Source organism: Dysidea avara, chromosome 13 (assembly GCF_963678975.1).
Source record: "Dysidea avara chromosome 13, odDysAvar1.4, whole genome shotgun sequence".
In the NCBI taxonomy this organism is placed as follows: domain Eukaryota; kingdom Metazoa; phylum Porifera; class Demospongiae; order Dictyoceratida; family Dysideidae; genus Dysidea; species Dysidea avara.
This window is the reverse complement of record NC_089284.1, coordinates 1,416,788-1,443,951: the sequence shown is the minus strand read 5'-3', so window position 1 is coordinate 1,443,951 and position 27,164 is coordinate 1,416,788. Positions and strand designations below refer to the sequence as shown.

Below are 27,164 nucleotides of genomic sequence, written 5' to 3'. Positions count from 1 at the left end.
AGCTGGCATGTCAAACCTATTCAGGTGTCCTGCAGCCATAGATACACACGGACATCCACTGGCAGCTGGCATGGCGACTTGAGACTTAGTGCACCAGCTGGCAACACTTTCAAACACAATTGAACAGCAATTCGCTCATCTAAATAGCCATTTGAATCTGCTTGATTGGTAGTGGCAAGAGTTAATAATAAGAGAGCCTCTCTTATTATTAACTCTTGGTAGTGGGTATACCACGTGCTGTTTTGATCGACATTAAATAGAATTGTCGTACGTCTCTATCACCTCCACGGAAACATTCACCCATTATACAATTATCTCTTCATACAACATGGATTCTATTCCCGGTGAGTGCGAAGCCTTAGGCCTTGTAGTTCTCTCAAACATTATTTATTAAATATTTATTCATTCATTATTAATGACGTAATTTTAACCACGTTTCGTATTATTCTTAGTACTTGGTTGTATAATTACTGTATGTAATAGACACAATTCAAATACAAAATTAAATTAATAGGCCAGGGGCCTTTAACAATGTCCATATCCAGTTGTACAGATACAATAGGCAGTGAAGTTCAAAATGCATAAAGGTTAAGAAACCAACCTTTACTACTTGTGGAGGTGCAGAAAATAACTGTCCATTCTGAGTGAAATCCTCTACCCGTAGTGTTGCTGACATGATAACTAGCTTTAGTGGTGGACCCTTCTATACGCAAAGATAACAATAACAAACACATACGTAAACATTATAATTCCATGATAAGAAACAGATCACAAAAGATACTAAACAAGAAAGTAATCTAGTAAAATAAAGCACAAACCTTGTTTCTGAGTGGAACAACTCTTGAGAGCAGGCCAATCAATATATCAGTGAAAACACTTCTCTCATGGGCTTCATCAATTATGATCACTGAATATTTGCTAAGCAGAAAATCCTACAAGAAGAATTAACAAAGACAAGCTTGGTAGTTTGCATAACATTGATAGTACACATTGCCAAACAAATCTCTCTAAGCATCAATTGTGAAATTACAGCGTAGGCTATGATACTTGTGAAACATGCCACACAGTATGTATACAATACTTTTCTAAAGAAGCGATTGCGGGTTCACTGGTTTTAGTGGCACTATTTCAAGCCATATAACCCCATTAAGTGTACTTAACAAGTATACAGCGTAGGTCTGACCCTGAGAACATCTGAACCATCTTGTCACATGGTTGAAATGTACTTCTGAATAAGCAGAAAATTAGAGCATTTCGCAAATTTTCAATGAAATTGTCAAATTTAAACCCGCCAAATATCCAACTAACTACAGTAACTCACGGAGAAATCCAAGAGAAGACCTGTGAACCTATACGTAGCTTTTTCTCACGAAGATTGATCTAGTAAACATTGAAAGATATACTACTTCTAGCTATTAAGAATGGTCCCACAACTGCAGCCAGACATATCTCTGTGCCTTTCAGATATTTCGTAGGCAGACCAGAGCGAGCCAGAGGCACCTGTAAGGCACATTCTCCTATACTCACTGATGCATCCCGTGCCAGATAGCTACTGTAGCTACATTATTTTAGCTACATTATTCATGGTCTCGGCCTTGGATGCAGCTATAATAGGTGACCATCTCAGCAAAAACCTGTCTAGTTTGCACAACTTTTGAATTTCTATTCATTTTTCTCAAAATGCATGCTTGTGCGAACTAGACAGGTTTTCACTGAGACAGTCACATATTTGAAGCTATCACTGGAGCTGCTATGACTACTATCATTGCGGCATTTAAAATGACATCTGCATTTTCAAAGCAGTCCGTGGATGATTAGATGATTAGCGCAGCCTTGCAAACAAGAGGAACCGTCAAATGTAAATTTGCCAAATAGACAAGTTGTTCAATTTGCCAATTATTGTGCCCATCAAATTTTCTGCTTTTATGGCCCGTACTGTGAAAACATTTAGCGACGAACCCATACTGTGAAAACACTTAGCGACACCTAGTAGCTAAATACTACGTCTCAAGAGAACCAGAGGTTTTAGGCGCTACTTGAAAATATTATGTTAATTGCATAGTTTTGTTTGGAATATCACGTGAACACCAATAGTCACAATACAGGGATCACTGGGGATCATTAGTTCTTTTGGCTACACTTTGTGTGAGGATTCCGATGATGTACTTTGTAAATTTTACAAAAGCACATAGTTTTCTATGCACAACACATGTATAGTGGCGATTCTAGCACTAGACAACTATGAATATTCTTAACATAACAATGATGCCAAACTTTCACACATTTTAGTTCATCCCAACCGATGGTATTGCATAATTCATTTTATTGGTGCTTAAACTGCTTCCATGCTCTTCTGAAGAGAACACTAGCCTAACTAAACTACTGTAATATTAGAGTCCAATTATATGCTAAACTCAAACCCACAATGTACCCTGTAAACTATGAGCTGTAGAACCAAAGGAAACTAATGCCTCAGCATCAAAGGTATTTGTAATCAGGACTATAACCACAGGGTGATATCACGGTATTGTCCTGTGGTTTCCTTTGATCTGAGGTGTGAAAGAGGTTTATTTGACATGCTACTTCCATTTCTTGCTAAATTTCTCTAATGAAACTTACTAGTTATCTACATGTATCTAGTGACACTTTACAGGATCAATAGTGGTTGTAGTTTTGTGAATTAATAATGTAAAGGCAACACCTGGCTGATATCAAGTATACCACAAGGCACGAGGTGTTAATGGATTTAACCATTAGCGCTGTGAATATATCACAAGTGTAGAAGGAAAAATCAGGAATTTTAAATAATAGTTAGACGTCAAGAACCAGGGTTCTACGGGATTTAGAAAACTCAAAGGCCCTGGGCTGTAGCGCCTGAGTGCAGCGAGGGCGCTACTAAGGGCCTGAGGGTTTTCTAAATCCCGTAGAACCCAGTGGTTCTTGACGTCTAACTTATTTAGACTACAACTCGTTATTGTACCTTGAGTTGACAGCTGCTTGTAAATAGGAAATGTATGGCTAATTACTAGAAACAAGCCCTCTATACCTCCCGACATGGCGGGACCTCGGCGTGGCTGTTGTTACCCGTTTAAACGCCCATGTGTTGCCAATGTTACAGGCGCGTGCTATGTATCGAAGTACTGGACTCAGCGAGTGGACTACAACTCATTGTTGCTGTTGTTGTGCCTCGACAGCTGCTTGTAAGCAAGTAATGTAGTGTTGATTAGTACAAACAAGCCCATTACACCTCCCTCTAATTCAGTACGGCTGTTACTAGCCATTTAAATTCCCATGCGTTGCCAATGTTACAGGTGCGTAATTATCGTATTTCGTATCGCCTCAGAGCGTGGTCTCTATTGGACATGACCGTGGCTCTACGAGATTTAGAGACCACGTTTTCAGCCAATCAAATTTCAGTATCAAACTTGTTGTAGTCTAAGTTGGGCTAGGGGTCAAAGACAAAATGTAGTGAGTAGGTTGCCTATACCTGCAGATAGGACATTTAATTCCTAATTCAGTAAATAAATATGACTTAAGTTAACTGCATGGCTATGATTTTTTTTTTTTAAGTTAGCTGAATTTTCTAGTAACTGGCTGCCTGACTGATGCCTCCAGCCAAGAATAACTCAACAATGGATAAGGCTACAGGCTTGATTTCTTCACTGTTAGACATCACTTCCAACCCGAGACATGCTTTTCGCCAACCCCAGTATGTACAATACAGGCATCACGGACTTACCTTTGTCCTCCAGTTTTTTTACTTTTCACTGGCGATAGCGCTGTATGGTTTCCCTACGATGGTGATGGGGTTGATTGCAGAGACACTTCTCATACTGTTCTTCATTTGTAATGCGGCAGAACATAGCTGAAAGCTAGTAATGCGGCAGAACATAGCTGAAAGCTAAGTATAATGGCAACTTCACTTTTCAGTAATTAATTGTTGAGGCACGCACTCAGATGAAAAAATAGTTTTAATAATGCCTGGTGCCATTCTTTTTTTCATGCGCATGTTCATTAGACACAACAAGTACTGTAGATAGAGAAATTTTCATGGTAAAAATATTTTCATGGTTATCTCAGACCATGAAAATATTTTTACTACAGAATTTTTTTTTTACTCTGAATATACGGAAAATAGGATTGTACAGTATGAGAATACTGATAACCAAGTGTGTTAAGACTGGATGGCTCTTCTTAAGTACTTGAAGCAAAAAGACAGGCTTCCAAATCCAAATGGCCCTTTTAATAACTAGACCAAATGAATAAAGAAGTAGAGAAAGCATTAGCGCCAAAAAACGAGGTGCACCATACTACTGGAAAAGAATTGGTGATGGAATGGCAATGGATGCTGTTTTTTTAAACTTAGTGTTTACGTAAGTAGTTATGATGACTACACTCATGCGGCTATTGGGAAATATGCCACTTTCCATGGTGCAGCTCCACATCACGTTTCTTTACCAGGAACCTCAAGCATCGCATGAGTGAGACAACAGTTTGTTCAATCAGGGAGGTGTATGATGAGATGGTAAAGAAAAGAGAGTAAATAAGTGGCCAAAAGAAAGAATTATCTGTCCCTTAAAGTTATCCATAATAACAAGAGCTGACTTATCCTCCCCAAGTAATTTTTGCATTCACAAAAAAAGGTATTCTAGCATTGTTCTTTCATTGGACAATGCTTTGCTGAGTGTGTCATATGCCACCCCACAGAAAATTTATACTTTGGATGGATGGCAACAATTGGTTCTTCCTTTATAAATCAGTTGTACTGGAAGAAAATCACTGGCCAGTGATTCACAAAAGACACCTGCTATTTGGTGCATGTTCTTGAGTCCTATCATCTCCACACGTTTTGATCCTTTTGGAGCCATTGTCCATGCGTTAAACGGTAAAAATTTGATTCCAGATTGGTCCCAATTTAATATGAGCTCAGGAGGAACTTCTGCCATTACCACCACAGCCATCATATCATTCAAGAAAACTTCCCTTACTTCAGAAAAATTTTCCACAGTATACTTGCTATTTGATGTAATAGCCTTCCTCTGCACGAATCCCATGCATTTTAGAGAACACTGAGCCCACATTTTGCTAAATGACATGTGCCCCCCAAATTCTTTTAGTAGTTGCTAGTTTGGTAACACTAGTCCTTTAGCAGCTGCCATCACAAGTGTGGAAGAAACTCCTCCACCACCTTCTCTGACTTTAAGAACACACTGCTGTAGCTTCAAATCAAGGGAGTCTCCAAAAAGCAAAGGCCGACCTCATTTCTTTAACAGAAGCTTCTCATATCATCTGAATCCTTTCATGGTAGCTAGCCACAAACCTACTGAGTGACTTATTGTCATCCACACAAAATTGAATACCACAAAACTTTCTTGTGTTACGGTACTTCGCATCCCCAATAGCTACGTGTGTAGCGATGCAGTATCGCGGGAAGTCTGTATCCATGTGTGTAACAATGCAGTAAAAAATTTTCACGGGCAGTCTGTATCCACGAAAAAACTTTACACTAAAATTTCTGAAGCTAAATTATTTTTTCATAAAAATTTCTCTACCTACGGTAGAAGGAAAATTAGGAATTAAGTTGGAGCAGGAAACAAACAGGAAAAAAGTAGTGAAACAAGGGAATAGCTACACTATAAAGTTGTGAAACAAGGGATTACTGCCAATCTGCCATGAATGGAAAGTGAGGCTGGTTTCTGGGTGTTATTTTTGGGCAAGAAAGCCATGATACTTGAATGTACCACACCACAAGTGCTAGAATTCGTATATAGCACTGCTGCACTAACCGCAGCGAGTACATTGTAACAGAACTGTAACTTATAATGCACTGACCACAGTGCATTATAACTTATAATGCATTAACCGCAGTGCAATATATGTGACTGTCTCTGGGAAAACCGGTCTTATCGACCATTTAAAAGTATCGAGAAACGTCGGTTTTAAATATTTAGTGTGTTGTAGCTGGCCAATGGTGGTAGCTACGCATACCAAATTTTCACACGTTTCACAACAATTTCTTACCTTCCTGATCATCCACTGAAGAAGTAGTCAACAGCTAAGTTTCCCACCATTTTAGATAGTTTTTAAACCGAGGTTGTCTGTATCAGGCGAGCTCCAGAAGGGTGGGAGGCGGGGGCCCTGGAAGGCAGGCAAGATGGTGTTCAAAAATTGAAAAGAAACGTGCTGGGATGAATTAGACCAAGTATTAGGCCATTCAGGGCTCAGAACTGGCTAAAATGAAAGGAAATTTACAGCACAGGTCATTGTCCAACACCACGGAGCTGTACAGCCACACACAGCCATCACCTGGTTGGCCAGGGCTCCATCAAGACTCCAGACCACTCATACGGCTCGCCACTGTGCTTTGAAAAAGTAGCCAGCAAAAGCAGATCGCTTTTCTCTGGTCGACTGTGGCAGTGAAGCTCGATAGTGCATTTCATTAAGCTTTGTGTTTGTGTGAAAAAATCAAACTTCTTGTCTTGGGCGATAAGAACAGTTCTCGTAGATCCAGTCACATATTTATATTGCACTAGCTGCGGTTTTGTGCTACATTGTACAAGTGCCGGTGGCTAAGGCCGCTACGACACCTCACCTAATAGGTGGCAAGGTGCTACATATATAGCCTAACAAGCAAAATTCGATTGTGGGGCCATGCATGGAACGTCACTACTACGTTATACATGCGATCTAAAAGCAGCCAATGGCAATCAAAGAGGCAAACACGGCAGGTAAAACTCTCTTTACATACTGTATATATCATACAATACGGTAGTACTGTATTATTAGGGATCATGGAGATTTGGGTTTTCCTAGCCAAAAAAGTCACCCAAAAACCAGCTTCACAACTTCATCCTGGCACCTTGGCAGTATTGGTTAGGTATAACCAAGCCCAAAAGTGCTTTCAGTACGATCCTAAAGGCTTCCAATAAATTGTTACAAAATTTCCAAAAAAAATTTATTCAATAGAAATTTCTACTGCCTGCCTGCCTGCCTGATGTCTTCAGGCAAACATAACTTGATAACAGCTAAGGCTATGGCTTGAATTTTTCACTGTTTGACGTCGCTTCGTCCCAAGAAGTGCCTTTTGGCATACCGCAGTACGTACAGTGCACGAATCATGGACTTACCTTTGCTCTCCTTTGAGTCCCGTTTCTTTTTGCTGACAGCCCTAGGTGTTGATTCACATTGCTTTTTGCTGACAGCCCTAGGTGTTGATTCACGGTAGCACAATGCATGGCTTCCCTACAGTACATTTGTAAACGGGAATCGTCCGTATTTTCTGTGGTAACTGGACTGATTGCAGGGATGATTCTAACATTGTTCCTGGTTTGTAACGGTGTAACACAGCTGAAAGTGAAACGTAATGGCCGCTGCACTTTCAAGGCAGTGATTGATACACTGTAGTTGAGGGGCATGCAAATCGTTGTATATTCGTGGTGACTGGATTGTTGCAGAGGCACTTCTACTATTTTTTTGTCTGTAGAAATGAAGGTTGGTTCTGTACAATCTAGCCACTTTATAAGCTTGTCTACCAGTTTTATAGGCTTATTAGTTCTATGCAATAGTTTTGGAGCTTAAATTGTATTTGAAGCATATTTACAAATATCGGCCGCCCCCCGCAATTACTCCACCCAAACAATTAAAAATTATCAAAAATCGAATCGAAATTTCGATATTTACCCTATTATTGTATCAATATCGTATCGAAATGAAAATTCTGATATCACACACCACTAATTGTGAGTGTTTTGGCTTTCTGGGCTTACTTGTGCACCCACAATTAAAGCTTTCTGCATTCTGGTCGATACACTTACGTTAGGACTCGGCAACAATTTGTTACTGTTCTTACGTTCGTTATCTGCAAACAAATGTGAAGCATGCCTGCATTTCCCGCACTTGCAGGTGGGGTTTTCGCCAATTAGGTGAGCACTCCTAAGTGGTATATTACAAATACGTATAAGGAATATTTTAAGGGATCATAGAAAAAAAAATAGGGAAACAAGAGACACTTTTCCTACATGCTGCATGCATGTAACATGAATACTAATATGCATGTTTGACATGCATGTGAATGAATGAGGGAAGAACAGTAATAGAAGCGCCTCTGAAGAACAGTAATAGAATCTAGTCTTATTTTTTCTTCACGGAAAATACGGATGATTCCCATTTACAAATGTAGGGAAGCCACGCATTGTGCTACCGCGAACCGACTCCTAAAGCTGTCAGCAATAAGAACCAGGATGTGAAGGAGGACAAAGGTAAGTCCATGACACATGCATTGTACATACTGCAGTATGACCAAAGTTACGTCTCAGGACGAAGTGACGTTGAACAGTGAAAAAAATCAAGCCTGTAGCCATAGCTGTTATCGAGTTATGCTTGTCTGAAGGTTTCAGACATGCTGGCAGGCAGGCAGTTAGTCAGTAGAAAATTCCATTGAATAAAAAAAATTAACAACATATTGGAAGCATTAAAGAGTCAAACTGAAGGCACTTTAGGGCTTGGTTATACCAAGAGTCCTTTATTATGAACTCTTGGTACTACTGTACTGTATGATACAGTACCATGGCAACTTTGAAATTGCCCGATACAGTGTATACAGTATATATGCCAGCAGTCAATTGGTTTTGTGTGGCCAGACCACTTCTTAGCAATGTCAGTGCATAGATTTATGTTGTATTAGCAACGTCTATTCTTCTACAAGATAAAAACGACTGTTTCTTCATATCTGTGGTAGGGCTGAACGATACTGCCATTTTAGTATCACGATCGATACTAAAGCCACTATTCACGATACTGAATAGTTCATGATACTTACAAATAAGTCAATCATAGCTGGTGCCACATAATGTATTGCTTAGCATTCCTGCAGGAAGTCCTTATAGGTGATAGCAAACTAGCCACTATCATCCTTGTTTACAGTAACAGTTATTGTAACACATGCTTTGAGGTTGTTATGGTGTTCACACCTCTCTGCAGGGGAAACCAGATGGGTGGTCTTTATCATTTACAACGATTCTTAGCCAACTACTACATAACAAATGGATTTTTAATGATAGTAATGTACAAGCATGGTATCACGATAGTTAATAACAAAATATCGTGATATCAACACTTTCAAAATATTGCGATATATCGCTAAAACGATAGTATCGCTCAGCCCTAATCTGTGGTTCTGTATACCTGGAAAACTATATAGTGCCATCCCATACCTGGGGTATATAAATCTACACTGTATGGTAGGTGGTTGGTGTAGGTCTTATAAATTACTGTTGATAAAGTTCCATTCACAGGCAAACAGTTGCCCTGGGTAAATGTTACGCAGCAACAGTGTCAGCCCTGTTCGAAGTTTTGCAGTAAAGTTTATGTCTGTCATGCCAATGTACAGCTAGCCAATGAAATCAAATCTGCCGAATTTCAGTGGAAATTCACAACTATGTCAATGGTAATCCATCAGACCCTATCTCACCAATCAATGACATCACAAAGAAAGAGGGAGCATGCGAGATAGTGGTCTTGCCATGCGAGACTAGGGTATACATACCATAGCCTCAAAAACTTTATCACAGGGGTGTAATTCATGTATGGCACACTGAGTTCAGCAAATTACTGAAGATCATCTGACCTGTATATAGTCATCTTAAAGAGTAGTTGTCAAGTGAGCTTAATGGCAATTCTCATTGATTCAGGACACACTTTCAACTTAACTCAGGCAAAGAAGACTGTGAAACAGGTTATGGAAATAGTTAACTGTTAATATTTGTGAGTACAAAACAGCTTGAAACAGTAGTTATTTAATTAAACAAAAGTGGGTTAATTACCTTCTCCATTTCTTTCAGCAGTACACCGTCTGTCATAAACTTTACACTAGTCCGCTCTAAACATTAAAACAGACACCGTCATGGTAATAATCCTTATATAGATGCAGTTTACCTGTGATGTTATTTTCATATCGGATATGATAGGAAACTTCCCTACAAAGAACAACAGGAACACTTTACATTCCTGTAAATGCAAATTTTTTTAAATTATTCATAATGTTTCAAATAGATCTGTCTCAACAGATTGTACATACAAAAAAACAAAAAACAAGATTTACAAGTGGATTATAAGAAATAAATGTCTGGCACGCATACGGATAATAGGACAAATACTGTGTGTAATCCAATTCTAATAAAATGGTGTTGCTAGTTGGGAGGACAAATGCACTGAATCAATTGAGGAATCGTGTAATTTGATAAATATCTTTGTCCACATGGAAGAAAGTGAACTTTTACCAGCAGTTATCAAAACACTGTGCCATAAGTACAATGACACATTTATTGTACTACTTTATAACAATTAAAACAGACAACAGCTTTGGCAATACCGTATAGAGGAAAACTTTGGCGAATTTGCAATTCACTACAAATTCATTAAAGTTTTAACCCGCCAATTACTTGTAGCTCTTGAGATAAGCATTTCTATAGCTATGGATTGAGTTTGAATTCACCAAAGTTTATTTTTCCGAATGCAATTTAGCTTGCTATTCGCCAAAGTTTACCCCTGTCAAAGTTTCCCTCTATACGGTACTGATGAGAGTGATGCCGAAGAGCAAGATGTTGATGACGGTAATGACGATACAGTACATGCAGGGGGATTTAAACATGGAATGAGAAGCTTTAGGAAGGTGGTAATTTAATGCTTTGGGTGGATGACATTTCTGGTTCCTCTCTGATCTCAGCCAGCTAACTAAATGAAGTACAGTTGAAAAGGTGGCTTGTGTGCCATGGTGCTCCAGTTTCTGACAAAAAAAATTCAAAAAGGTGAGTAATACAGTGTGTACTAATTCTATTCAGTGCTTTATCAGCTAGTAATAATTAAGACAATTTATGCATATCACATCAATGCTGTTAATCATTGAATGTTGTGTAGAGTCCAGTGTTACATCAACTATGGCTGGGACCAGTTTATACACTGCAGTTGATCCCGATAAAGGAACCATTGTTCAGCACCTAAAGTCTCTGATTCAAAGTTACTGTGTTCTTCTACGCGGACAAAAATACCCATCACATATGGATCTGCGAAGACCCGACACATTAGTGCATATTTTGAATTACTGTTATTAATTATTTGCAATCTACTTAGCCAAGTATACCTTCTGGCAAAGTTTCAGCCTCATGTGCCAATAACGTTCAGAGTTTCAGCCCTACAAAATAGCAACAACAGAAAAATCGATTTGTACAGCAAGTATAGGGAAAATAAATTGCAGGCGATTACTAAAACGGTTGTAACTTACGAATGGATTGACATACTAGGCTGAACAGCTCACCATCGTGTTCGCCATGCATAGGGAACAATTTACTGGGTATGTTTGTCCTTCTATCACCTTTGTTCGCTGCATACAAAGACGAAATTCGCGACAAAAATCAATCACATACTATCACTTCGACGTGACGTACACAGACGCTCATAACTTGCATATCCTTAGGTGTACTACAACAATATAAAGATTTTCCAACTCCTCATGAGTAGGCGAATAAGATGATATCCAGGTTTTTATTGTTAGTCCCTTCCTTCACTAAGAAAGAGGCATTCAAAAAATTTACAGAATTTTTTCAGTAATACGCAAATATTTCACCCAATGTTTTGAATGCTTTATACTGGAAATTTAGGCTTGCACTATTGTGTCGGGTTTTCGCAGATCTGGTCACATATGTTCCCCCCACTAGTGACGCCATTTTTATTTATGATGCAATTTTGGATGAGATTAGTATAGCGCTACAATAATTGCAGCAATTTTTGGTAATTGTGACTGGATCATTACATACAGTAATTAAATGTATTTCTGTATAATATTTCCAGTTATTCTTCTACTGAAAGGTGATTCTAGTTGTATTAGAGTGTACTACCATAGAATTTTAAATAGAGAATTAGAAATCAAATAACAATTCAAACTGTTTAAATTATTGATATTCTAATGCATGGTACAAACTGTACAACAGTTGTTGACTCACGTAGTTGAGAGATTTAACTCCTTGGCTACCCTCTGAGACATGGCAATAGCAGCTACCCGTCGTGGCTCAGTGATCCCTATCATACACCTATAGTGAATTAAACAGTCAAAATAAAGTCACCACAAATTGTTGGTAATTGTTTACTCTACAGATTTGTAGATAGTTAAACTCCTTTCATTGGATAAAAGAATTTAGTTCCACTAAAAACAATCAGCACAGACTTACGGGTAAAACAAATAGTAAATTTGTTTTTTTTGGCAAAATGTAGTATTCACTAAACCTGCAAAATTTATTCTTAATTCATTCACAAATTCATAAAATTGCTAATTTTTTGCATGTGCTAATTTCGTCAATATACAAAATCATTAAATTTAGTGTATTGCTAAATTTAGTCATCTTAAGGTATTTTAGTTCTTCAAATACCTAACTATCTTTCAAGTACAAAGAAACACACAACTTTGAATTATAACCAGAGGAGGTTGATCACACATCATGAAAGGGTTGAACTAATTCAATCTTCACACCCCTTTATTCTAAGACAGATTTTATATCCATACCAGAGCGTCCCAGCACTCTTACAAACCTTCTCAGTACAATGCGCTGCTTTCCTAGCTGCTAAACAAGTCTTAACACCTAGAACAATGTTTGGTTGTGTAATGTTACATAATAGGCTTTTAATGCATGACCAACCTCCTCTGAATTATAACTAAAACACAGCCCTTCTGTGAAATGAACATGGATTATTAAAATTTATGGAATTTTCATACACTACAATAATATCCGAACACTTTTATTCTACACAAAAGTGTTTGTTATATGAAGTGATGAATGGGTGACATAATCTTCACCAAACTTCCATTTTATCTGAAATCCATGTTGCAGTCACATGAATTTTTACACCAACAGAATTGCCATCATGTGATAAGTCTGATATACACTGTAACAACATGGATAAAGTATGGTGCAGATATGGCTGATATAAGTAATAATGGGAGTAGACTCAGTAGAGTAATGACAGAATAAATACATTGCGTATATAAAACAAGTACTAGCAGCAGAGACTTTCTGAACAAAGCAATGCTTGGTACCATTTTATTGCCATTGTCCAGTATAGTGGATACCAATACATTGGACTTATACACAATGAACTATTTAAAACTTTGTAGCCGTTACCATTATGTATTTCCTTGTTGAAGGATTAAACTAAAATAGTTCTGCTCAGATAGGTTCACAAGTTTACATAAGATTATGGTATACACACTGTAGTATGCTTTGATCTTCACAAGAAAATAAAGCCTTCAAAATTTGATCACTAAGAGACCTGCTGCTAGCATTGCAAATCTCACTTTCAATTTTTGATTTGCTACACAGACTTTACCAAGGCTACCTATACCCCTGTATACTGGGTAAGCTACCTTATAGAATGGTTATTGTGTACTACAGCGTATCTGTAATGTGGGTGTGGTCTGGTCTTCATACTTTTGTGGCACCATAAGCAACACCTCATCACCATCATAATCGAATTGTTTTATACACGTTCCGCCATACCCACTGAGATACAAATTTGTCTGTCTTGAGGAAGCCAGCAATAATTACAGCTTTGGTTTCTTCAGCACTCCAGCAAAACATGAACAGTCTTCCACATTTATTTAACATTGTGTGACCTAATTCAGTCATGTGGACTGAGATTAGATGTCCAATAGTACATCTGCAGGAGTAAAACAACCACTATGTTTTATTACTATGATCCTTAATCAAACTTTTCCTTGTGCTCGTACCCATATAAAACACATCATCTCCATGTTAACCTTGACCTCACCTCAGGTTTTTAAAATCATAAGATCCTCGCGGTAGGTCTATAGCTATAACTTAGATTGTACCTCCTCCCCTACAATACTACACAAGTGTACCAAGTAATGCCTACTTCCCTACCTAAGTCAGTACTTCAAATAGAAACAATATCCTGGCTCAAATAAGGCAAGCCCAGTTTTAATTATGTGGTGTAAACACAAGATTTCCCTTGGCAAAACTTACTGATGTGTTCTCTTGTGGTACCCAGCTTCATATAGGAACTGAGGTACTTGTGTAGTCTTGCCACTGCCAGTTTCACCACACAACACCACAATATCATTCCCATTGATGGCTTCCATGACAGCCTGTTCTTCAGCTAAAATGGGTAGTGAAAGTCTAGCCACCTGGCAACCAATGGAAAAAATTATCAATATTTAGTAATAAGTGGAGAGATTATACACCTGTACTGCATGTGATATAGTACTTGTACCATTACAGTTACTCTAGGAAGTAGACACATTACCATTTTGGGTATTGAAACTAAAGGCCTGGGTAGTTCCTCACTAAATATAACATTAGAGATATTCACTAGACATACTCACTCATACACTACGATAGTAGTGTATAGTAGGGACCACAAAGGAGTAGGCATGGCCCACGAAATAATATCACCCAAAAAACAGCCTGAATTTCCCATAACGACAATCAGGCAGCATTGGTTAGGTGAAACTAAGCCCAAACAAGCTTTCAGATAAACCTGAAACGCTTTCAACGAGTTGCTACGGAATTTTAAACATAATTTATTTAACGGAATTTTCTACTGACTGAGTATGTAAGTAACTGACTGATGCGTTCAGACAAGCGTAACTCGATAACGGCTAAGGCTATGGGCTTGATTTTTTCACTGTTCGATGTCGCTTCGGCCCGAGAAGTGCCTTTTGGCATACCGCAGTACGTACAATGCATTCTTCATGGACTTACCAGTGTCCTCCTTTGTGTCCCATTCATCTTCGTTGACAGCGAAAAGTAGCACGTGATGGCTTCCTTTCGTAATGGATATCGTCCGTATTTGTCATAGTGGCTATTTTGATATCAGAGGTGCTTTTCAAACAGTTCTTGATTCGTAGTGCTGTGTAACAGCTTGAACATAGCCGACAACGAAGCGTAATGGATACTTCACTTTTCAGACGATAATTGATATAACTGGCTTTCTTTCGGTACACGTGGATTGCAGAGGTACTTTTCGAACAGTTCTTGATTTGAAATGCTGCATAACGGGTTGAACATAGCTGACAACGAAGCTTAATGAATACTTCACTTTTCAGACGATAATTGGGGCGCACGGTGCCATTTCAGATGCGGTATGTGTGGGTTCATGAGTCATAATTATTATTTACAAAAAAAAAGTTAACAAACAAGTACACAGAAAATTTTGGAATTTTCAACTAGAGTAGGGACCATAACACATCGATAAAAAGTACTGAAACAAGCTGGAGCAGTGCACGATATTAATTCACAGTAAAACAATAAGAAGTGTTATATCCCTACTGTGCTCAAAATACCACAATGGAAATACACAGTAGGGATATAACACTTCCTATAGTTTTACTGTGAATTAATATCGTGCACTACTCCACCTGTTTCAGTACTTTTTATTGATATGTTATGGTCCCTACTCTAGTTGAAAATTCCAAATTTTTCTGTGTACTTCAGTTATACTATGGCTGCCAGGGATTTTGCTGATATATACACCCAAAGCCAGAGGGCTGCGGGTGTAGATGTCAGCAAAATCCCAAGCAGCCGTGGTATAAGTGATATACATTTGTATATCACTTGGGGCATACTCACCTAATAGGTCAAAGAACTGATGAGAACTAATCCCATTTGTTTCATACAGTAGCATCTGAAGATTGATCGTGGTTTTAATAGCATGGGCTAATAGCTATCAAAACGTAGTCCATACGTAAAAACGTCATTAATACGTTACTATGCTTCAACATGCAATGTTAAAAAACTTGTGATTGTGAAATGGAGTTTATATTGTTACTAAGTTAACCCAACTAACTTCCCTATTGGGACAGCAAGTAAGTTATTATATTAAGTTAAGTACTTAGGACTGTAAGTTACTAACCTATTTCAATGTAACAGTAGTAGCTTTGCCGTTCCATGGTCTGTTCAAAGGCCGATATGCGTTGGGTAAAAATACGCATCCACGATTGCCCAAACAATTATTTTGTACCTTCATTATCCTTTATTAACAACCAACTAGTCTATCTTAACAAATGTACTAAGCTTAGCAACCACTACAAAAATGAGTCCGACAATACAAAGCTCTATGTCGCTCAATAAAATGAGTCAAAGCGCATCATTTCTTTGAACTGGCTGGGTATCAAAGTCATTGGCAAACCGCTTTCCCATGATATTGCCCGGGCAATACGCGAGTTAAACACCGAGCGGCGCATTTGAATGTCCGCGCTAAATTGGTATATATCATGATAAACAGCCATGTCTAGACTATCTATAGACATGTGGCTTTTATCATATATACTGGATAGCTTCATTCCTAGGAATAAAAATAGTACATGCATACTAGTGTTGTTTTAGTATGGAGTTTTAGTTTTAGTTGTAGCTAGTTTCATCAATAATTTTAGTTTTAGTTTTAGTTATAGTAATCTTTCTTAATTCTTTTTAGTTATTGATTTAGTTATGGTTATTCACTCTTTGATGTTTTAGTTTTAGTTATAGTTACAGTTAAAAACATGAAAACCTTTTAGTTTTAGTTACAGTTTTAGTTATGTACATCGAAATCTTTTAGTTCTAGTTCTAGTTATAGTTAGAAACATGAAAACCTTTTAGTTTTAGTTATAGTTAAAAACATGAAAACCTTTTAGTTTTAGTTACAGTTAAAAACATGAAAACCTTTTAGTTTTAGTTACAGTTTTAGTTATGTACATGAAAATGTTTTAGTTCTAGTTCTAGTTAAAAACTTGAAAACCTTTTAGTTTTAGACACAGTTTTAGTTATGTATCTGAAAACCTTTTAGTTATAGTTTTAGTTGTGCATAAGAAAACCTTGTTTAGCTTTGATAGTAAGCTATATTTTATGTGAATGAAACTCTTGTTATAATTTCAGTACCATTTTTCCAGCTTAGTAATACAAAATCTTTGTATTACAAGACCTGTCAATTTTTTTATAATATAGATTAATACAACACTTAATACAGTACATTTGACGCAATCTCTGTCACAGGTATTCCTTATTCTTTCTTAGCAGAACTTCCCTTTCCAAGTTACTATTAGTAAGTCTGTTGCATTTGCCAGATGTCGATTCCCCACTTGTAGACAAATACTCTTTCAATAGGGGCTGTTGAAGCATGCAGGTATGCATAAATGTAGCCATTAACTAAAAGCATTAAATTACAGTGACCATTAACAAAAATGGTTAGCATACTATAGGCCATCACTACTACCTAGTACCTATATTACTGAGTTTGTGAATTTTGGTCAAACAGTTTTTATTAGTTATAGATTTAATAGTATGTACGTAACTATATGATATAGATATTTTAGTTGCATATAGTTTTAGAAGTAGTATCAAATACATTTAACAAGCAGTTACAGTTTCATTAATAAGATCAACTTGCTATATTGTAAGCAGTTTTAGTTTTAGTAATAATATAGATTTGAATTTAGTTATAGTTATAGTTTCAGTGATTATATACGTTTGTTTTAGTTATAGTTTTAGTAATAACTAGGTGTACCCGCGCATTTTTGCGCGTGATACTAAGACAATTGTGTGCTATTGTGTGAATACACTTAAAGTTTGAACATTACTAATGATCAAGGAGTAATCACATCATTGCATACCAACAAAGTCATGATTATGCATAGCTACTGATGTGCATGCATAATCTCTTCAATTGTGTGTGGCACTAAAATATAGCTATAATGTTGGTGGCTTCATGAACAAAGAGTGACTAATGTTATAGGTTTTATAATGTAGGTTGGCCTTGTGCACTGGAATTTCTGTGCATTACTCATGCAGGTCCCATTACAACCATGCACATACATAAAATTAGCTTCGAGCAGCAGACAAATACCACAATTGGGATGTACTCTACTTCATTTGGATGATGTTGCATGAACTAACATAAATTACATGCTTGAGTGTGGCATGAGGATCAGTTGACCAATGGTTGGTGCAGACCTGCTTGTCGCAGTAGCTATACTTCGTCTAGCGGACAGCGGGATAGGCTTCAGGACGTCTATCCTTGTAGTGGACAGCACAGTAGGGTGTATTTCCGGTGAGTCTTCCTTGTGTGGTCTCTGTCAAGTAGCCTGATAGAAATAATCATCGCTCGTAGACTTGCCATGAAACTCTCCTTTATTGACTGTTTCCTTCTCCATTACAGTGGTGTGCTGGTAATCCTCAATTTTAGGCTTCCCTGACCTGCCTGTCTTTGTGTCGCAGTAGTTATACTGTACTTCGTCTAGCGCACAGCGGTGTAGGCCTCAGGACGTCGTCTATCCTTGTAATGAGCATAGCAGGGTGCAGAGTGTGTTTGTCAAGTAGTCGTAGACTGGCCACACCCACTACGAAACTCTCCTTTTATACTGGCGAGTGTGCTTGCTGGATGATAGCGTACACACCAGATCACATGATCAAATTCGCTGATGTGATTGGTTAAATCATGAAAAAGTGATTGATCCTATTTCACTGTAAGCTTTTAGATTATTAAATTTTAACCATGACGTCATCTGATTTCTATTGGCAACGCGTGTATACCGGGATGCCGTATACGCATATCGTAAACTTATAATGGCCATTGACAGTGATAAGTATCTCGCAACCAAGGTTAGCACGTAATGATAGACACGAAAACCACCTTATGACACATTGATTTGGACGGATAGTTGATTTAGTGAGTTTGAAGCTAATCGGGGGAAAAACCTGGGAGGAGTTTGTGTTTGAAATTTTTATGGCCTCGATTTTAACGTTTCTCGTTCTGTCAGCCACAGGGGAGAGAAACGTCTAGTGTAGGCTGGGATGGGGGAAGGCTGGTAACACGATAAGGGTCTCCAGAAAGTTATGGACGAATTCGTGTCTTCCTCGGGTAGTTACGGTGGTTTAAAGGGTATTTTCCGTAGTTTAACGAATCGCCACCAATCCTGGATCATAAGATTTGTCTCAAATTCTAGAATTGAATGGTACCGATCCGATCGAAATCCGACCAAGATTGACGGATCAGTGCTCGAAAAACACGTGCGTGGGCGAAGAGAATTAATAATTATATAGATATAGATTTGATTTTAGTTATAGTTGTAGTTTTAGTGATTATATACATTTGTTTTAGTTATAGTTTTAGTAATAATATAGATTTGATTTTAGTTATAGTTATAGTTTCAGTGATTATATACGCTAGTTTTAGTTATAGTTTTAGTGATTACATACATTTATTTTTAGTTATAGCTATAGTTTTAGTGATAAAATATACATTTGTTTTTAGTTATAGTTTTAGTTAACTGAAACATATTCACCATTCACCTTACTAAAAGTACTTTTAGTTTTAGTTACAGTTAACTGAAACAACACTAATGCATACCACAAAGCCTTTATGCAAGTATATATATATTTAATAGTTCAGGCCCTTGGGCTTTGGGTGTAGCGTAAGTGACCTATTATCGAACGGTACCTATTATCGAACATAAAAATAATGTAACGTATTCGGAAGTTTACAATTTTATTCCCCATACTTGTAAGGTGTTTATATGGAGAATTCCAATAGTGTAGCCTATTCTTAATGAGCTTTCCATCCTTTAGAGTTTATGTGTGGACATCACAGCAGTCTTGATACTCATCACCGCTGACGAAGAAATGAAGAAAAAGAACACAGGAATCGCCGTGAAAGAAGTACAACTCGAGCGTGACTTTGGCGGCAGAATTGGGCTGACTGTTTGTGATTTACCTGAGTAAAAGATGTATCCACGAAGACTGTACAGAAGGGGTTGTTGTAAACAAGGATAATAAGACTGTGTTATTGGTCGTAATGTGCTGATTTTTCACCGTACGCATTTTACACTAAACGATTCGCTGTTGTAACTCACAAGTGCATGCTTGTATCAAAACTATACTTCAGTTACAGTATCATGGTACTTCAGATAACACGTTGATATAATCAAGAGTGTGTAAGGTGCACTGAAGTCACCACAGTAGAAAAGGTGCAAAACGTTCGATAATTGATTAACGCAAATTAATGGGCGTTCGATAATAGGTATCGGTGTTCGATAATAGGTATCGGTGTTCGATAATTCATATTTTACGGAATGCAGAAATCCACACATAACACGGACACTAATCGGATACTATTACTCAAACTTACGTGAGGTATTGTACAAGAAAGGCGCTACCTCTTGGTGAAAAGTCGAGGTTGATACTACTTTCCTGGAGATATTTATGAAGTAAAGTATAAACTTTGTTCGATAATCGGTCACTTACGCTATATATCAGCAAAATCCCTCGCAGATGTGGTATAAGTGATATATATATATCACTCAAGGCACATTCACCTGATAGGTGAAAGAACTACAGACCACTCACCCCATTTGTTTTATACACTAACATCTGATGATCGATCGTGGTTTCAATTGTGTGGGAAAATAGCTCTCAGAACGTTATTCCTATGTTGCTATGATCAACACATGCCAAACAATTTGATTGTGGAATTGATTTTTGAAGTGTAAAGTTTTTAATACTACATTAAACCTTCACTATTGTGGCAGTAAGTAAGTTAATACATTAAGTACTAAAGCTACTCACCTGGGTTGTCATATTCTTCTTCTTAAAGCTTCTTCTTAAAGCTACTCACCTGGGTTGTCATATTCTTGTTTTGTGGTTTCCAAATGGTTGACACACACCTCCACACAGTGGCTAGAAATATGCATCCATGCATCACCCAAGCGCTCGTTATACAGATCATTCGTCTTAGAATATATAGTAGTTTAAAAAATCTAAAAACTTAGCAACTACACTGAGCCTAACCCAACTTACAAACCCAAACCCATAATTAAATGCTCTGTGTCACTCAATATAACGAGTCAAAGCAAACTGTATCTTTGAACTGGTTGGGCATCAAAGCCATGAGCAAATCATGTTCCCATGATAAACCCTGAGCGGCGCCTTTGAACGCCCACGCTAAAGTGGTACATGCAATAGTTATACCATGGCTGCGAGGGATTTTGCTGATATATACACCCAAAGCCCAAGGGCTGCGAGTGTTATGTCAGCAAAATCCCAAGCAGCCGTGGTATGTGATATATATCACTTGGGGCGTACTCACCTAATAGGTCAAAGAGCTAAAGAGAACTCATCCGTTTGTTTTATACAGTAGCATCTGAAGATCGATCATGGTTTTAATAGCGTGGGCTAATAGCCATCAATACGTTATCCAAACGTTAAAACATTATTAATACGTTACTATGCTTCAACATGCAATGTTAGAAAACTTGCGATTGTGGGATGGAATTTATATTGTTATCATTTTTGTACTAAGTTAAGCCAACTAACTTCGCTATTGGGACAGTAAGTAAGTTATTATATTAAGTTAAGTACTTAGGACTGTAAGTTACTAACCTATTTCAATGTAGGAGTAGTAGCTTTGCTGTTCCGTGGTCTGTTCAAAGGCTGATACGCGGTGGGTAAAAATACGCATCCACAACCACTCAAACAATTATTTTGTGCCTTCATTATCCTTTATTAACAACCAACTAGTCTATCTTAGCAAATGTACTAAGCTTAGCAACCACTACAAAAATGAGTCCCACAATACAAAAAGGTCAATGTTGCTCAACATAACGAGTCAAAGCGCATCGATTCTTTGAACTTACTGGGTATCAAAGTCATTGGAAAGCAGCTTTCCCATGATATTGCCAGGGCAATATGCGAGTTAAACACCGAGCAGTGTCTTTGAATGCCCACGCCAAAGTGGTATATAGACAAGTATACAAAAAAAATTAGGAATTTTAGGGATCAACTAAGAAGTGAATATCCATACTGTACGTGCCTGTCACAATATACCAACTCAAATACTTTTTATTGGTGTACTATATTCTAGTTGATTCCTACTCTATTTAAAATTCCTAAATTTGTCTTATACTTGTTTCTGTTCTTTTTATAGAACTGGTGATCAATCTACGTAACTAGTTTGTTTCATAAAGATGATTTGATGTAGTTATGGGAAGTCAATCAAAGAAGACGCCATCAATTTTTTTGTTGAACATAAACTGTAACTTTTCACATAGATTGGTGTACTGATATTCTACATTCTACAATTGATTTAATTGTCTTATATGGTTTAAGACAAGTGTACAGGAAATAAATAAGCGACTTAGATGCAGGATACCAAGCTTTAAAGCAGCTGGATCCCTGGCAAGGCAAACACACATACACAAAAGAAACAAAACATACACATACATCAATTATTACATTAATTTAATTAGATTTGACAGATCTGAGGAGTGAGCACTAAAAATTCTGTCAGTATGAGCAGGATATTGCAATTCTGGCAAGGTAACAAGATAGGTTGGTCAGCGTTGCAGGTGTATGCCCTGAGCAACCAATCTCAATTGTAACACTGGCCAGCACATCAGTGTTCATAGAATGAAATAGCTTAGTACATGAAGAACTTACACAGTAAAGCAGCATGAAACGGTGCCAACTAATCAGCACGCCTCTGTTCTACTTTGCTAAGAACGACTTTTTATCCAACCCGGCATCGTCTGGAACAGTTAGTTGAACTCAGACACAAGAGACTAATCAGTTCATGCCTGTTCTACTTTGCTAAGAAGAGTTATTATCTACCTGTCATCTGGAACAGTCAGTTGAACTCAAATACATGAGAAACAAACAATTAACAGTGTTCATCCTCTATGAACACCTTAGTACAACTTGCACAGGCAGTAAAGTAGTTTGTTAATGCAGCATGTGCCTGTTCTACTTTAAGTCCTTATCCTCTACCTGTCGTCTGGAACAATAAGTTGAACTCAAACACACAAGAAACAAACGTACCAGCAGGCACAGAAAGTCAAGCAGCATGTACTAAATACAATATTAGTACTAATGCGCTATCATGAATAACACCTTGTGTTGTAAGCAAAAAGCACTGCGTACAAAGGAAAGTCCATGATGTGTGCATTGTACATACTGTGGGTGGTGAAAAGGCACATTTCAGGACGAAGCGATGTTGAACAGTGAAGAAATCAAGCCTGTAGCTATATCCATTGTCAAGTTATGCTTGTCTGAAGGCATCAGTTAGAATAAAATTCGGTTAAATAGATTTTTTTTTAAATTCTATAGAAATTTTTTGGAAAGTTTGGGGTTTATCTGAAGACAATTTTGGGCTTGGCTGTGCATAACCAATACCACCAAGTTGTCGTGGAGGGAAGGGTTTTGGGTGAATTTTGGGCTGGAAAAGCCCAGTTCTGCACAATCCCTACTATACAGTACTACCATATTGTATAATACATATGACAGGTGAAACATGAATGAGTATATATAGTTAGGCCATACCCATACTTCAGCCTAAATGGTTATTGAAACTGTTTACAAACTACTGTTTTGTTCTACTGTAATTACAAAAGGGAGGGTATTGTGCCCACTCTTACACACCTGATATCATATATAACAATATTAATAACACTTTCTCACTTCAAATACAATTCTGCAAGGGTAAGACTTCTTTTTCTCATGCATGCTCTATTCTAAGGGGCTGAAGACCTATGTTCTGCAACTGATACTTATTGACACAAGACCGATAAAAGACCCTCAACTTCTCAGTGTCTATCACAAGACCTGGGAGAGAAAACCATTAGGTAAAAAAAAACTAACTGACTAACACACACACAGAGCCCAAATCACTAGCTATTGCCTCCCAGCAAACCAGTACTGAGATGCCTGTGCGCCACTCAGGCACTTAAGTCTTGTCAGTAAAATCTTCCTGGGACAGGACTAGTAACCTGCAGGAGGATTGTCTAGGTCTCAAAGACAGGTCGCAGAACCCATAGTTCCACAACAACCCCCAACATTTCTAAGCAAGACAAAATTAAAGCCCAACACACACATAACATGAAGTTTAGTCTGCATGAGTAAGTCTATACTGCATAATTTGTTACAGCTGGCTCACCTAGCTGACAATGTTTACCAGAAATAGCGTGTACTGTACATGAGACACAATAGCTGATATACTCATAACAATACTGTACAGAGCCAAATGTAACAGAGGAAAACTTACATCATAGTCAACAACCATCTAAATCACATTTAATAAACAAGTATCTATCCAACATTACTAACTGTGAAACACGTGTATCCCAAAACTCACACAATTACTATCACTGGTACTAGGAGTGCACATGAATGGGTGATTAGGAATGTGATTGACTCTTTTTGTTAACTTCACATTTTCAAATTCGTTTTTGGCATCATAAAAGTACACGCAGCATTCTCTAACTTAACACATCCATTCATTGTCTTGTTTAAGACATCACAGTGAATTAGAAAGCTGCACCATTGGAACTTAACAGATTAATACACCTCAATACTATACAATGTGTACATGTAAAAGTTCCCATACATTTTAATATTAAATGTAAATCACATGCTCTCAGTGCACACACGATATCATCACTGACAAGAACCCAACAAGTCACAGATATGTCCATAACAAAACACCAAATTCTACAAAACATGTTGCCGTACAGCCTGATTGACAGCACACAATTATTTCAGTCAAATACGACCCTAGTTTGATTAATTCTTGAATCGCATTGAAATACATTGGAAGCATGCTAAAACTGCTAAGCCTTTAAGATTCACTGCTTCATGGAGAGGTTAACATATGTGGTTACGTAGATGGGACTTGTCTCATTATGTTCACCATGCATAAACAGGGCATGAACAGGGGGATACAGCTTTTGGCCTTTATCCATCTGTGCTTTCAAATAAGAGGGTATTGAGCATATAAATGGAAAGTTACATTGTATCATAACATAAACAAACACATGTTTACTTCATGGTACTGAAATGAAACAAAGATCGTGACTTATGACTGACCAAATGAGTTCCTGTAATTTACTTTCCATATAGTCACTGTACAAATTGATTGTTTCGCTGTTCCTGCACTATAATTCTAAGACCATTCACTGAAACTTCTAGCAGCCCATTAAGAAGCCAGAAAAGAAATCAGAGAAAACTGGTTTTTGCTCAAAATATTAACCAATGTACTGTAACTATGCCACACATAACATGGACTTGTTACTAATACCCATATTTTGAGACTACAGCACATTTAAGGCCTCATGATATAAACATGGTACTACAATTGGCCACATGTTGTGAAATTTAGCAAAACACAAGGGGGAGCATTCCAATAAATTTCATTCACCTGTATTTCTGGAGTCCTGTGTACAGAAACATAATTGACAGGGAGAGGTTTCATTATCTCCTTAACAGTTTGCTGGCACAAGTCTAAACCATCTTTAGAAAGCACTACTCCATCTCCCATGACAGTGCAGTCATATAGAGTATTGTGGTTCAACATAGATGTTGAGTCTATTGACAATAAGTCAACAGCATCTTTGACAGTACTACTATTACTAGCAACAGTAGTACTAGGCACTGAAGTGCTTTGGTCAGTGGTGTTGCAGCTCAAGTCCATTACATTATCATCCCCAGAACTAACATCTTCTAAACTGCTGTCTTCACCACTATCATCTTCACTAGATGTTACATCCTTTTTTGGTACAAACAATTGCTTTTCTATTTTAATTAACTTTCCCCTTTTCCTTCGTCTACTTTTCAAACTGCTATCAATGATTAAACCATTCATTGAATTCACTTGCCTATACAACTCAACCTTGTGTTCCATTTGCCTGTAAATAGTATCAGAAACAAATCACACCAAGATTGTACATACACAGATGGTGTTTGTCTATAACACAGAACAACATATATGGACACTGCGATGGCTAGCATGTCTACAACAACATTAGATAAGAAATCACAATGGTATGTGAACAATAAAAATAGGGACATAAAGCAGCATGAAATCAATAGACTACCAATGAAACAGGAGATCTTTAGCCATTAAATACACACCCCTATACATCAAAATATTCTATTGATGAAGAACTTAGCTGTGGTTCACTATTTGTATATTTCTAAACAAAACAACATTGAAGAGTCTGTAAGTCACTTAGCATGACAAAGGATCCTTGTATGAATTGAATTTAGACATTAAAACAGATGACACTAAAGTATACATAGCCTGAATACAATGATCTGCATGAAGCTTTTCAGGATATGACATTATCAAACTGGGGCCGTGTTTCTATAGCAACAGGATATCTCCTATTTTAAAGATGATCACAGTATACATACAAGCAATAATACTACCAAAATTTCAAAGGCACTGGGAAACATTGGGAAACCACATTGCACACCACTACTCCCACTTCTTTCATAAGACTCTCAGTCACTTCCATTCATTGTGTGCCAAATAATCAATTACCTTTGAATTAAGCATCTGGTTGTGTGTTTAGTCACTGGAAGTATACAGCCTTACAGCACAACTAAACACCAGGTTTTGAATAAACATCAGGTCTCAAATAAAACCTAGTGCAGATAATTTCACGAACAACAAGACCAACAACAAAGTGAAAAGCATTTTAAGGCCTTCCTCATTACATTTGAATCTACATTTATGCTTAGAAGGATCAGAGGTATGGAGTTGATTCCAAGGAATATGTCATGTATATAAATGCTGGTCTTGTATAGTCACTGGCGATAAATAAATACCCTGGTAATAATTCAAGATCGTTCAGTGACTAAAAATACTGTGATATGATTGTTGTCAACATGGTAGCAGTATACACAATTGTGCCGACTCTTTTATAGCAAGCCCTACTAAACCACCAAGAAAACTAAGTGGCATACAGGGACCAGACTTGAAAAAATTGACCCTTTTCAAAAATACGTCATCACTTTCCACCATTTTGAAAATGATGAAGGCATGTTGACTTTCCCATGTTTTGATAACTACTTAATTGCCTCCAACCAGATGCAATTTGCAAGCTCGAAAACCTCTTAATAGTACTGCTTGGGCACTGTATTTCAAAGTAGCACATTGATAGTAAAATGGCTAGAAAATGTTGATGATAGTAAAATGGCTAGAAAATGTTGAGCAATGACGTATTTAGGAAAGAACGGATGGGTGTACCTTTTTGTTTGTTTGGCTTTACCAATTGTAGTGGTTGAATGAAGCAGGCTTAATTCCGACTCCGCTATTGCACAACTTGATAACTGCTCCAAAATTTCCTTCCTCTA

At 37.5% G+C, this 27,164-nt stretch overlaps 1 protein-coding gene across 3 annotated transcripts in view; it reads right to left on the bottom strand.

Moving 5' to 3' along the window:
* Positions 1-27,164, bottom strand: part of LOC136243238 (probable ATP-dependent RNA helicase DHX37) — a 102,315-nt gene that overhangs the window by 74,749 nt on the left and 402 nt on the right. For 2 of the 3 annotated variants that reach the window (XM_066034758.1, XM_066034756.1), the window contains exons 2-9: positions 27,058-27,161; positions 25,225-25,711; positions 14,031-14,191; positions 11,997-12,083; positions 9,934-9,974; positions 9,822-9,877; positions 819-932; positions 602-703 (exon numbers count right to left, since the gene is read on the bottom strand). In XM_066034758.1, the coding sequence (XP_065890830.1) occupies positions 602-703; positions 819-932; positions 9,822-9,877; positions 9,934-9,974; positions 11,997-12,083; positions 14,031-14,191; positions 25,225-25,711; positions 27,058-27,161 (1,152 nt within the window). The remainder of the gene's footprint in view (positions 1-601; positions 704-818; positions 933-9,821; positions 9,878-9,933; positions 9,975-11,996; positions 12,084-14,030; positions 14,192-25,224; positions 25,712-27,057; positions 27,162-27,164) is intronic. The other variant, XM_066034757.1, reaches the window with a different exon arrangement.